The sequence below is a fragment of the Bison bison genome, unplaced genomic scaffold, assembly GCF_000754665.1.
Source record: "Bison bison bison isolate TAMUID 2011002044 unplaced genomic scaffold, Bison_UMD1.0 scf7180017864456, whole genome shotgun sequence".
NCBI lineage: Eukaryota > Metazoa > Chordata > Mammalia > Artiodactyla > Bovidae > Bison > Bison bison.
In genome coordinates this window covers 26,182,442-26,195,859 of record NW_011495018.1, presented here as the reverse complement: position 1 = coordinate 26,195,859, position 13,418 = coordinate 26,182,442, and the positions used below count along the sequence as shown (strand labels likewise).

The 13,418-nt window shown below is 39.4% G+C and overlaps 1 protein-coding gene across 1 annotated transcript in view; it reads left to right on the top strand.

The window, feature by feature from the left end:
• The window catches only part of CFAP58 (cilia and flagella associated protein 58), a 109,815-nt gene that overhangs the window by 18,850 nt on the left and 77,547 nt on the right, over window positions 1–13,418 (top strand). Inside the window, exons 7-9 of the mRNA XM_010859392.1 lie at window positions 3,707–3,866; window positions 8,315–8,397; window positions 12,255–12,446. Of these exons, the coding sequence (XP_010857694.1) occupies window positions 3,707–3,866; window positions 8,315–8,397; window positions 12,255–12,446 (435 nt within the window). The remainder of the gene's footprint in view (window positions 1–3,706; window positions 3,867–8,314; window positions 8,398–12,254; window positions 12,447–13,418) is intronic.

Below are 13,418 nucleotides of genomic sequence, written 5' to 3'. Positions count from 1 at the left end.
AGGCTGAGGAACATTTAAGCAGTCCAGAAAGGCTTGACTCACTGTTCTTTATGAGAATGCTCCAAGTTAAAGCAGAAATGAAATGACTACTGAAGGCACAATAATGTATTAGCCCCTAAGGTGAAATTAAAAATACTTAAGTCAACAATTCTCTCCTTTGGTAATGTGCATGAGGCACCTTGAAAAATGGAGTATCTTGTTATCAGATCCTAAACCTCTGGGATTCTGTTTCTAGCAGTGCTCTGAGCATAACATGCCCAGCTAAGTTCAGTCTCTTCATTATCAAAACTGAGGATAATTGCCACTCTTTATTTGCAGAAAATCAACTAGTTTCTAAGAATGGCAAATTTTTTAAAAAATTCATAAAACTTGAAGTCCAGAGACAAAAATCTGGTGCTTTACTTTGCTAGAATTGTCATTTTGATACCTTTTGATATCATGTAGACTTGCTCATGAATGCCACCCTGTCCTCCTGTCCATATGGACAGTCATAGACTAATGTACTCTGCAGAAGTAGCTATTTTTCTGGAATTATCTTGGTTTTTTATGATCCAACAGATGTTGACAATTTGATCTCTGGTTCCTCTGCCTTTTATAAATCCAGCTTGTACATTTGGAAGTTCTCAATTCACATACTGTTGAAGCCTAGTTTGAAGGATTTTGAGCATTACTTTACTAGCATGTGAAATGAGTACAATTGTGCGGTAGTTTGAGCATTCTTTGGCATTGCCTTTCTTTGGGATTGGAATGAAAACTGACCTTTTCCAGTCCTGTGGCCACTGCTGAGTTTTCCAAATTTGCTGGCATATTGAGTGTAGTACTTTCACAGCATCATCTTTTAGGATTTGAAATAGCTCAACTGGAATTCCATTGTCTCCACTAGCTTTGTTCGTAGTGAGGCTTCCTAAGGCCCACTTGACTTCATACTCTAGGCTGTCTGGTTCTAGGTGAGTGATCATACCATCGTGATTATCTGGGTTGTGAAGATGTTTTTTGTGTAGTTCTTCTGTGTATTCTTGCCACCTCTTCTTAATATCTTCTGCTTCTGTTAGGTCCATACCCTATGTGCTTTATGGTGTCCATCTTTGCATGAAATATTTCCTTGGTATCTCTAATTTTCTTGAAGAGATCTCTAGTCTTTCCCATTCTATCATTTTCCTCTATTTCTTTGAAATTGTTTACTTAAAAAGACTTTCTTATCCTCTTTACTGTTCTTTGGAATTCTGTATTCAGGGTGTATCTTTCCTTTTCTCCTTTGTCTTTCATTTCTCTTCTTTTCACAGCTATTTGTAAGGCCCCCTCAGACAACCATTTTGCCTTTTTGCATTGCTTTTTCTTGGGGATGGTGTTGATCTCCGCCTCCTGTGTTGTGTTACAAACCTCTGTCCATAGTTCTACATGCACTCTGTCTATCAGGTCTAATTCCTTGAATCTATTTCTCACTTCCACTGTACAATCATAAGGGATTTGATTTAGATCATACCCGAATGGCCTAGTGGTTTTCCCTACTTTCTTCAATTTAAGTCTGAATTTTGTAGTAAGGAGTTCATGAGCTGAGCCACAGTCAGCTCCTGGTTTTGTTTTTGCTGACTGTATAGAGCTTCTCCATCTTTGGCTACAAAGAATATAATCGGTCTGATTTTGGTATTTACCATCTGGTGATGTCCATGTGTAGAGTTGTCTTGGGTTGTTGGAAGAGTGTTTGCTATGACCAGTGCATTCTCTTGGCAAAACTGTTAGCCTTTGGCCTGCTTCATTCTGTACTCCAAGGCCAAATTTGCCTGTTACTCCAGGTATCTCTTGACTTCCTACTTTTGCATTCCAGTACCCTATGATGAAGAGGACATCTTTTTATTGGTGTTAGTTCTAGAAGGTCTTGTAGGTCTTCATATAATTGTTCAACTTCAGCTTCTTTGGCATTAGTGGTTAGGGCATAGGCTTGGATTCCTGTGATGTTGAATGGTTGCTTTGGAAAGGAAACGAGATCGTCCTGTTGTTTTTGAGACTGCACTCAAGTACTGCATTTTGGACTCTTTTGTTGACTATGAGGGCTACTCCATTTCTTCTAAGGGATTTTTGCCTACAGTAGTAGATATAATGATCTTCTGAATCAAATTGCCAAAATTCTTTGGCTCATAGAAAAAGCACAAGAATTCCAGAAAAACATCTACTTCTGTTTCATTGATTATGCTAAAGCCTTTGACTATATGGATCACAACAAACTGTGGAAAATTCTTAAAGACATCTGCTTCCTGAGAAACCTGTATGCAGGTCAAGAAACAACAGTTAGAACCAGACATGGAACAGTGGACTGATTCCAATTGGAAAAGGATTACGTTAAGGCTGTATATTGTCACCCTGCTTATTTAACTTATATGCAGAGTACATCATACAAAATGCCAGGCTGAATGAAGCACAAGCTGGAATCAAGATTGCCGGGAGAAATATCAATAACCTCAGATATGCAGATGACACCACCCTTATGGCAGAAAGTGAAGATGAACTAAAGAGCCTCTTGATGAAGGTTAAAGAGGAGAGTGAAAAAGCTGGCTTAAAACTCAACATTCGAAAAATGAAGATCATGGCATCTGGTCCCATCACTTCATGGCAATAGATGGGGGAATGATGGAAACAGTGACAGACTATTTTCTTGGGCTCCAAAATCACTGCAGATGGTGACTGCAGCCATGAAATTAAAAGACGCTTGCTCCTTGGAAGAAAAGCTATGATAGACCTAGACAGTGTATTAAAAAGCAGAGACATTACTTTGCTAACAAAGGTCCATCTAGTCAAAGCTATGGTTTTTCCAGCAGTCAGGTAAGGATGTGAGAGCCGGACAATAAAAAAGGCTGAGTGCTGAAGAATTCATGCTTTCAGAGTGTGATGGTGAAGAGTCCTTTGGAGATCAAGGAGATCAAACCAGTCAATCTTAAAGAAAATCAACCCTGAATACTCATTGGAAGGACTGATACTGAAGCTGAAGCTCCAATACTTCACCAAGTATTCACTTGATGCGAAGAGCTGACTCATTGGAAAATACCCTGATGCTGGGAAAGATGGAAGGCTAGAGAAGGGGACGACAGAGGTTGAGATGGTTGGATGGCATCACTGACTCAATGGGCATGAGTTTGAGCAAACCCTGGGAAATAGTGAAGGATAGGGAAGCCTGGCATGCTGCAGTCCATGAGGCTGCAAAGTGTCAGACATGACTGAGCTACTGAACAGAAAGACTAATGTACTCGAGGAAGGGGACAGTGACTTTTCTATTGTATGTAGTTGTTCCACAGTGGCAATGTGGATCCAAAAGACTCAATATTTTACAGCATGTTAATAACCTGCAAGAGAGATCACTTTGTGAGTCTGAAAGCTGGTAATCAATACAACATTTGTACACAAATTTCACACCTTTATGATACATACAGCTCGGCATTCTTATATTATTTGATTCAACGATTCAATGGTATCTTGAGACATCAGGTGTTTTTTTCATTGTTTTTAGCTCATTTAACCATATATTTTATTCAGAGACTAGAGTTTTTCAATTTCTCTCAAAAACTACACAGTGTGTGTTTTGATTTAATCCCACAGAATAATTCTGCACTGACCTAGAAAGAATGTTCTTCTATTGATTCTGAGTTTACCATCATCCAGTCACCGGTCCTTTACTGACCGAGTATCCCTGGTAATCCTCTCTCACTAATTACAGGCCAAAGAGGAAGAAGTCCATCAGATGCGCCTTGACATTGGGAAGCTCAACAAAATCAGAGAACAAATCCATAAGAAATTGCACCAGATTGAAGATCAAAAGGGAGAGGTGGAACAGCACAAGGAAACCCTGAAAAATCAGATCTTGGGACTAGAGAGAGGTAAACCAAGAATCATTTTGTGTTTTGTTTTTATTAGATTATAAGCAATTTCATTGGTGACTTACGTCTTTTGACAACTCCACTCGTATAAGCACAAACCATGCGGAATGAATTCAGTGAAGCAACATTGAAACTAGCAATTAGATAATATGGAGGAGACATCATTTTGTATACCTTGAACTTTCTTACCTTAAAAAACTCTTCAACGGATTATATTGAGCCCAAAGTATTGCTCAGTATTTGTCAATGAAGTAAGTAACAGTAGGAGACAAAAGAGACACTGTTTTGTTCCCTGGGTTGGGAAGATCCCCTGCACGAGCAAATGGCAACACACTTCAGTATTCTTCCCTGGAGAATCCCGTGGACAGAGGAGCCTGGCCGGCTGTGGTCCATAGGGTCACAAAGAGTCAGACACTACTGAAGTGACTTAGCACACACGTATACTCTTAAGTCTGGGTTCTACATGATCTTTCCTTAAGTTTTCTTTTTCACAGAGGATGCAGGAGAAATGAAACTTGAATATTCCCCATGAGCAGTATATGAGACAATAGTGTACCCGGAATCAGCAAGACAAAAATAAATGGCTTCCAACTCCTTTCCTCTTACCATATGGCAAATCCCTATTCTACCCAACTATCACTGTGACCTGTGGAGGGAAAATTTAAGTGCCACAGGAGGCCAGGTAGTATAGAAACATCGTTAAGGATACAGACTCTGAAGATGTGCCTCGGTTCAGATCCCACCTCCTTCTCATTTAGCTTTTGGGGATAAAATGGCTAATATCGAAAGGACAGTGCCTGGCATGTAGTAAGTGCTTACTAAATGTCATCTATTATTATCCAGATATATTACTGCTTATAAAAGTAATGAGAGAATGCTATCCCCTCCTGAAGAAGAATATAATTAAAAATATGGCATATATTAGTTAAATATGGTGTGGTAGAAACAGCTCAGAGACTTGGAGACAGAGGGGTCGGGATTTGACTTCCGACTGCACCAGAAAATGTGAGGCAGGAACACCTCACTGAACTCAGCCGTAACTCACTGACTGAGATGACATACCCAGAAGCATAAACATGTACATTGCCTCCCTAAAAGTTAAGTAAAATCTAGATCTCTAGATAAGATTATTAGAAATATTTGTCACTAAAGTCTTTGAGAAGTGCCAATACATTTCCTTCTAAGACATCAGAAATAATCTTTTACTGAGGCACAGTTGCAGTTGATATTGGTCATTTCTCCATTTATGTACTCATTCAATAACCTGAGTCCAGACTGTGAGGAGGCATTATGTTAGGCATTGGGTGCCTGGAGGTTCCTGCCCTCAGGATGCTTACAGTGTAGCATGAGTTTATAATCTAGTATCTTCAATGACAGATACACACACACAAAGGTAGAACTGGTAGAGCACATTTTGTAATTGGCTTGGTGAATTTCAAAAGCATTCCCATATTAAAACTGCCATATTTTTGCAGACAATAGTTTTTAGCTGCCTGCAGAAAAAATTTCCCCATTAAGTATTGACCGCAGTTCTTCATTCTTAAATCATGTTTAAAGAAGTCATCGTGCTCTCTCTTCTGGTTATTTTGTGGATCTCGTTAGCATCATTATTTCTTCTTAGGGAGCACTTCCTTTTGATGTGTCCTATCAGACAGGGATATTGCACATAATGGTTAGGAGCACGAGGCCCCCATATGTTATGATTTCCTGCCACAAAATCCAAGAAGTGAACTGAAAAATTGCCAGAACTAACAGGAGTTCAACAGGGTGGCAGGTTATAAAAGAAATATATAGATATCAATGGCTTTCTTTCCTACAAAGAATCAGTTACAGTGTATGATGGAAGACCCCCCTTTCACAATAGCAACTAAAGTAATAAAATATCTATGAATAAAGTTACCAAAATATCTGTAAGGCCTATATATATAAAACACTACAGAATTCTTTTGAGGGGTATAAAAAGGAAGACTTGAAAAATGGACCAATACACCAAGTTCCTGGATGAGAAAACTCAATATGGTATAGATATAAATCTGTCCAAATTAATCTGCACATTTAATATCTCCAATAAAAATTTCAGAGAGTTATGTTGCTTGGGACTTGAAAACTGATTCTAGGGTTCCTCCAGAAGAATAAACAGGTGACAATAGCCATAAAATTCTGGAAAAGAAGAGTGAGAAGGGAGCATTAGCCTTTACCAGGTGTTTAAATGTATTATAAAGCTTTAGTAATCAAATAGTTTAGTGAAAATGTGTGAATAAACAGATCAATGGAAAGGATTGGAAAGGCTACAAAAAGACCCGTGATTATCATCTAAGATAAAGGTGTTGTTTCATACCAGTGTGCAGTATGGATTATTAAGAAAATGACAGTAAGATAGTAAACTACTTTTTTGGAAAAAAAGTTAAGGTCAAATGTAGGAACAGTAAAGTCAAGATGGAGAGATTTAATGAAATTAAATGTTAATAACCTACAGGAGAGATCACTTTGTGAGTCTGAAAGTTGGTAATCAATACAACATTTGTACACAAATTTCATACATTTATGATGCATACAGCTCGGCATTCTTATATTATTTGATTCAACCGTTCAATGGTATCTTGAGACATCAGGTGTCTTTTTCATTGTTTTTAGCTCATTTAACCATATATTTTATTCAGAGACTAGAATTTTTCAATTTCTCTCAAAAACTACACAGTGTTGTTGTTTTTTGTTGTTGTTGTTTTTTAGCGACAAAAGACTCTATTGCTGTTTAGTTGCTAAGTTGTGCCGGACTCTTTTGTGACTCCATGGACTGTAGCCTGCAAGGCTCCTCTGTCCATGGGATTTCTCAGGCAAGAAAACTGGAGTGGATTGCCATTTCCTTCTCCAAGGGATCCTCTCGACCCAGGGATTGAGCCTGTGTCTCCTGCATTGGTGGTAGATTCTTTACCACTGAGCCACCAGAGAAGCCCCCAAAGACTCTGTATAAGAAGACAAATTGACTAAAACATTGCCAAAGAGTTAGTATCGTCATTATTAATATATATATAAGGTGCTCTTTCGAATTCACTAAAAGGTAAATAATTCATGAGAAAAATGGGCAGAGAGTTAGTGTGGACAATTTGAAAACCAGAAAACAAATAATTGATTGTGAAACATGAGAAAGTAGTCCACCTCACTACCAATCAAAGATATGTGAATTAAATATAAACATACTGGTTTAGGAAAAGCTATCAGGTTGTCAAAGATCAAGGAGAATGGTAATAACTGTTCTAGTTTGGGTATGGATTTAAACTGTTATTAATTTTTGGAGAGAAATTCTGCAGCTGGAGAAAAAGGTCTTTAAAAAGAAAATCACTTTTGGTTCAAGGACTTCCTCTCCTAGATGACCAAATGAGCAGGAACTTTCATAAGATTATTGCTTGTAATTGCAAAACAAAAAAATAAAAAGAAGCAATTTAAGTGTTAAGATGAGGATTGGCTTAATAAATTAAACATTTTTATACAGTGAAATATGAAGTCTTTAAATGTTCTGCTGTAGATACACATTTATATTATAGAGAGGTATTTATTTATACTGGTTAGTTATAAAAGCAAGTTACAAGACTATATGTGTGTTATGGCTCCATCTTGGTGTATGTGGTGTATAAATATATTTATATACACATATGTATTTGCATAGGAAAATGTCAGGAAAGAGGCACATCAAAATCTTAAGTAGATTCTGATTTTTTAAAATAAATTTGTTTATTTTAATTGAAGGATAATTGCTTTACAGTATTGTGTTGTGTTGGTTTCTGCCAAATATTAACATGAATCAGCCACAGGTGTACATATGTCCTCTCCTAGATTCTGATTTTTTTAAAAAATTTTCCCTTTAGTTTTTGGAATTGTTTATTTTCCAATTTCTTCCTGTGTTTCTAATTACTTGTATAATAAAAAATATTTCAGGAGAGCAAGGACTTTGGGGGCTTCCCTAGCATCAGAGTGGTAAAGAATCTGCCTGCCAGTGAAGGAGACATGGGTTTGATCCCTGGGTCAGGAAGATCCCCTGGAGAAGGAAGTGACAACCTACTCCAGTATTCTTGCCTGGGAAATCCTATGCCTGGAGGAGTCATGTAGCCCTCCAGGCTACAGTCCATGGGGTCACAAAAGAGTCGGACACAACTTAGGGACTAAATAACTAGGACTTTTTGGAGTCAGAAAGACCAAACTCCCAACCCTAGCCCTATCACCTCCTGGCTGCAGACCCTTGGTGTATGGGTCTCTAAGCCTCAGTTTCCATCTCTTTAGTGGGATGGGAAGACTTACCTCACTGAGTTATAATGAAGATCATGTACCATTCAACAGAAAGCAGTTTTATAGCTACAGATAAATATATAAAGCAGTTTTCATGTCACTGTGGCAGATTCTTTCTTGGCAGGCTCTCTTTATATTTATTATTGTTTTTCTCTCTGGTGATTTAGAGGTGGAGGCCTCAAAGAAACAAGCAGAACTTGATAAGAAAGCAATGGATGAGCTTCTGAGAGAAAGGGACATATTGAATAAGGTGCGTTTGTTACAGTAACACTGGTGAATAAATGTCTTTCTTTAGTGCTGTAATATCTGCCTATAACCGGTTGCAGGGGAAAGAAAACTCTGAGCCAAACAAAAGTAGATTAGAACTAATAATAGTGCTCAATTGTCCTCTACGCAGCTATGCACATCCATGTTCACTGGCTGTGAATTGAAACCACAGTATCACCTGTGAGCACAAAGGCACTTTGAAGAATTATCATATAAACTAGCAGGGGATTTCAGAGAGTCTTGTGGTTTCTGTTCCTATTGCTGGTGTCTTATTTGGCACCTAAGCAGTTGATCAAGATTTCTGATTTTAATATCTATAATTTGCAATTTTGTGCCAATCCAGAAAATACAAGTGAGTTCTAATAAACTTTAACTTTCAGGTGTTTCAAGGATGGCCGGTTGGCCATACCAAGAGTCTCTAACCTTTCCTCCATCTTTTCCCGAGTGCTGGAGGCCTTGGTTTCTGCTTCTGGTGCTTATTCCTCCTAGTCTTTGAGCCCAGTATGGTCCAAAGCTGAGGGAGAGGCTGTGGGGAGCTTGAGGCTTACAGACCCTGCCCCCATGCCCCTTTCCTCTCCCAGCCCCTTCCAGAGGATTACCTCCATTGACAGTCACTCTGAGGAGATTAACTACATTCACAGGTCTAGGGTACGTATTCCTGCTCAAGAATTCCCTCCAGGGAGAATGAAGCATGAAGCGATGTGCCAGGTGTAGAGTGGGGAGGCTGCTTCCACAGCAGACAGCTTGCTGGCTTTTGGTCAATAGAGCTTCATCTTATCAAAGAAGATACAGCCTATATTCATTCATTTCAATTTTTTATTACTTTAATATTTATTATTTTAATTTTTCTTTAGGTTTCCCAGAAATGAATAATTGTTAACGAAGCAGATTATCCTGTAGTTTAGAGCAGACTAGGGAATCTCAGAAAAGAGTAGAAGATTAAGTATCTTTACATGCTGATCACTCCTTCAGAAAGTCATTAATTTTTTTTTTGCATAATCCTAGAACTGTGCCTTTATTCCATAAATTTATAAATAACATAAATATATAAATAATATAATATAAATAGTAATATAAATACTATTGTTGGAGTTAGATTAAAAAAATTTTTTTTGTAACATATACAACATTTAATCCATTTATATTTTGTATGTTCTGGTAAACCACCTTTGGATTTTCTGCCACAATAGGACACCTAACACTTTAATTTTACACTTATTTGTTTAATTTGACTACATCAGCTTGGTCTTGAGGGCAGGTACTTTTTTTTTTTTTATATGCTGTTTACTCTGAATCCCAATATAGATATGAACTCAGAAGTACAAATTAAAATCATATAAAACTTCAGCACTTCATGCACCACCACTACTTCCAAATGTTTGCATCCTTTCCAAACTGTCACCATTGAAAATTCAAATTTTTTTCAACAAGGCAGGTACTTTTTAAACTTTTTTTGTCTTTCCCAGCCATTGCATCCTTAGTGCCTGACAGTGCGCCTGCTCCTCTGCAGGTGTGCAGTCAACCTTTGTTGATAATACATCCTTTCCTCACTGACTTGGAATGCCACCTTCATTCAATGAATGAGTGACATAGTTTTGACAGGCAGCAATGTTCATATATTTGGTTCTCTCAGTGTCGTGTTGAAGGGACTTTATCTTTCATAGAGCAAATGTTTAATTCAGTACTTGAAAGTAAAGTTGACCTTTTCCATTTTTCTCCGTCATCATCCGACCAAGGTTTCATGTCCTTTTGTTTTTTTTTTAAACCAATTTATATTCCAGTGGTTTTCAGTCCTGACTGCAGGTCTGTATTGGTTAGAGATTTGGGAAGGGATTACGAAGTGCCTCGTGGAACCCAGGGGGCTTTCCAAGTGGCTCAGTGGTAAGGAACCCGCCTGCCAGTGTAGAAGATGTGGGTTTTATCCCTGGGTTGGGATGATCTCCTGGAGAAGGAAATGGCAACCCTCTCCAGTATTCTTGCCTGGAACATCCCGTGGATAGAGGAACCTGGCAGGCGACAGTCCATGAGTTCACAGAGTCAGACACGACTTAGCAACTAAGCAGCAACACAGAACCTAAGGATACAGCTGGGCCTCAGGAACGATGAAAACCTGGCCTTTCACTCTTGGGATGCACAGAAAGCCCCTCCCCCCACCACTAGACTTCCAGCCGAGTCATGGCTTCATTTCTGTCTTTCAGTGAAATCATCTCTCTCTCTGTTTCCCTGTCCAAATGGCAGAAAAAAGCTATTGCCAATAAACAGCTCCTGAGTTTACATCTTCTACTGAGATAAAAAAATCTAGAGGTTCTATTTCGGAAGTCTCTGGGTCCATTCAGCTGTGGCTATAGAAGCAGACATGCTGTGGTCCATCATGCGCATGGCTGCAGAGTTGCACTGTATTAATTCTGTGTTCCAGAGGAATAACCTGACTTCTTGCACAGCCAAATCAAGGCACTTCCATTGTAGTAGCATCAGAAACCACCAGGGCAGCTTCCCCCGCCCCCAGAAAATGTAGGTGCCAGGGTCCCATCCCAGATCCACGGATCTCTGGAGTTGGGATGTGAGCATCTGTGTGTTTTTTTTTTTTTTTTTTAAACAACCAGGTTAATTCTTTTTTAATGTAGTAAAATACACAGAAAACAAAATTTGCCAGTAGTGACATTTTATACATTCACAATGTTGTGTAAAACATCATGAATCTACTTCCAGAACATTTCGTCACCCAAAAGGAAACCCTGTACCTGTCAGGCAGTCTCACCCCACTTTCCCCTCCTCCCATCTTTGGGAGTTACTCATTTGCTTCTGCTTTTGTGGATTTGACCATTCTGGATATTTATATAACTGGAGTCATACCATATGTGACTTCTTATGTCTGACATCTTTCACTCAGGATAATACTTTCAAGCTTCAACCATGTTGTACTGTCTACTTCATTCCTTTTTATGGATGAGTAGTATTCCACCGTATGGATATAGCACATTTTGTTTATTTATTCATCCAGTTGATGAACTTTTGGGTTGTTTTCCCCTTTTGGCTTTTATAAATAGAGCTGCTGTGAATGTTCATGTACAAGTTTTTGTTTGAACACGTGTTTCAGTTCTTTTGAGTAGATGGCCAGAAGTGATGTTGTTGGATCATATGTTAATTCTGGCTGTCTGTATTTTTAATAAGAAGGTTTGTATTTTATTTTGTAGTCAAAGCCTGTGGTACATGATTAGGTTCAGCTGTTCTAACTTCACAAGTGAAAGGCTAGCGTTGGAATAGAGATTGGCTTTGGGGTCAGCCAGCCCGGGATTCACATTCCAGCTCTGTCACTCCCCTGTTGGGTGAACTTGTGTGTGCGTGTGTATGTGCTCAGTCATGTCTGTCTCTTTGTGAGCCTATGGACGGTAGCCTACCAGGCTCCTCTGTTCATGGGATTCTCCAGGAAAGAATACTAGAGTGGGTTAACATGCCCTCCTCCAGGGGATGTGCCCAACCCAGGGATCGAATCTGTGTCTCCTGCTTCTCCTGTATTGCAGGCAGATTCTTTACCACTGAGCCACTGGGGAAGCCCATGAACTTGTAGGCAAGTAGCTTATCTTCTCATTCTCAGTTTCCTACCCCTAATATGGGAGCAATATAAGCCCACTTCCTGGGGATGTTGTCTCTCAGTGCCTTTTTATGTGTGTTTATAATGCTCTGTGCAAAATTAACATAACAAGCTCTTAGTAATCTGTAGAAAATATGATTATTTTTATTCATCTCCCAAACAATGCACCTAATTATTTTAGGATTAAGGCAACAAATAAATTTAACCCAAAACCCACAAACATTTTTCGGTGCTGTCCTTATTTTCAGAATATGCTTAAGGCGGTCAGTGCAACCCAGAAACAGATAGACCTGGTAAAGCTCCATGAACAAGCCAAGAGGAATCTGGAGGAAGAAATCCAAAACTACAAAGAGGAAGCTCAGAAGCAGAGAAAGATCATCTTTCAACTGGAAAAAGAGCGAGATCGGTACATCAATGAAGCCAGTGACCTTACCCAAAAGGTAAGCTAGTCCTCCATGGTATGGGTTGAGCATCAACGCATTATTTCTGATTGCCACACATTGTTGCAAAGACAGATTATTCAGATTGCAGCTTGTGGTTCACATGCTTTAAGATAGTGGGCAATAAGCTCTGCTAGCAAATCAGCTACTGCCCATTTAGAGTAAACAAATGCTGATTAGATATTTGCAGAATGTAAGTTTGGAGGAACACAAATACACGTGATCAGTCCATCCCTAGGAGGACATGTCTTCCTTGTAAAAGATGCCCCGTGATCCTCATACCCCTGGCTGGAAGCCATTGTAAAACAGCATATTCCTCTTACAACTTGATCATGTAAAAAGCTCCACTGATTGATTTACTGACTCTGAGAGGACTAGTTATCAGTTCAGGCACTCATGTTCTCTAGTGTGGCTAAGCTTGTTAGCCTCTGTATCCGTCGGATTCAGATCAGATCAGGTCAGTCACTCAGTCGTGTCCGACTCTTTCTGACCCCATGAATCGCAGCACGCCAGGCCTCCCTGTCCATCACCAACTCCCAGAGTTCACTCAGACTCATGTCCATCGAGTCAGTGATGCCATCCAGCCATCTCATCCTCTGTCGTCTCCTTCTCCTCTTGCCCCCAATCCCTCCCAGCATCAGGTCTTTTCCAATGAGTCAACTCTTCGCATGAGGTGGCCAAAGTACTGGAGTTTCAGCTTTAGCATCATTCCTTCCAAAGAAATCCCAGGGCTGATCTCCTTCAGAATGGACTGGTTGGATCTCCCTGCAGTCCAAGGGACTCTCAAGAGTCTTCCAACACCACAGTTCAAAAGCATCAATTCTTCGGTGCTCAGCCTTCTTCACAGTCCAACTCTCACATCCATACATGACCACGGGAAAAACCATAGCCTTGACTAGACAAACCTTTGTTGGCAAAGTAATGTCTCTGCTTTTGAATATGCTATCTAGGTTGGTCATAACTTTCCTTCCA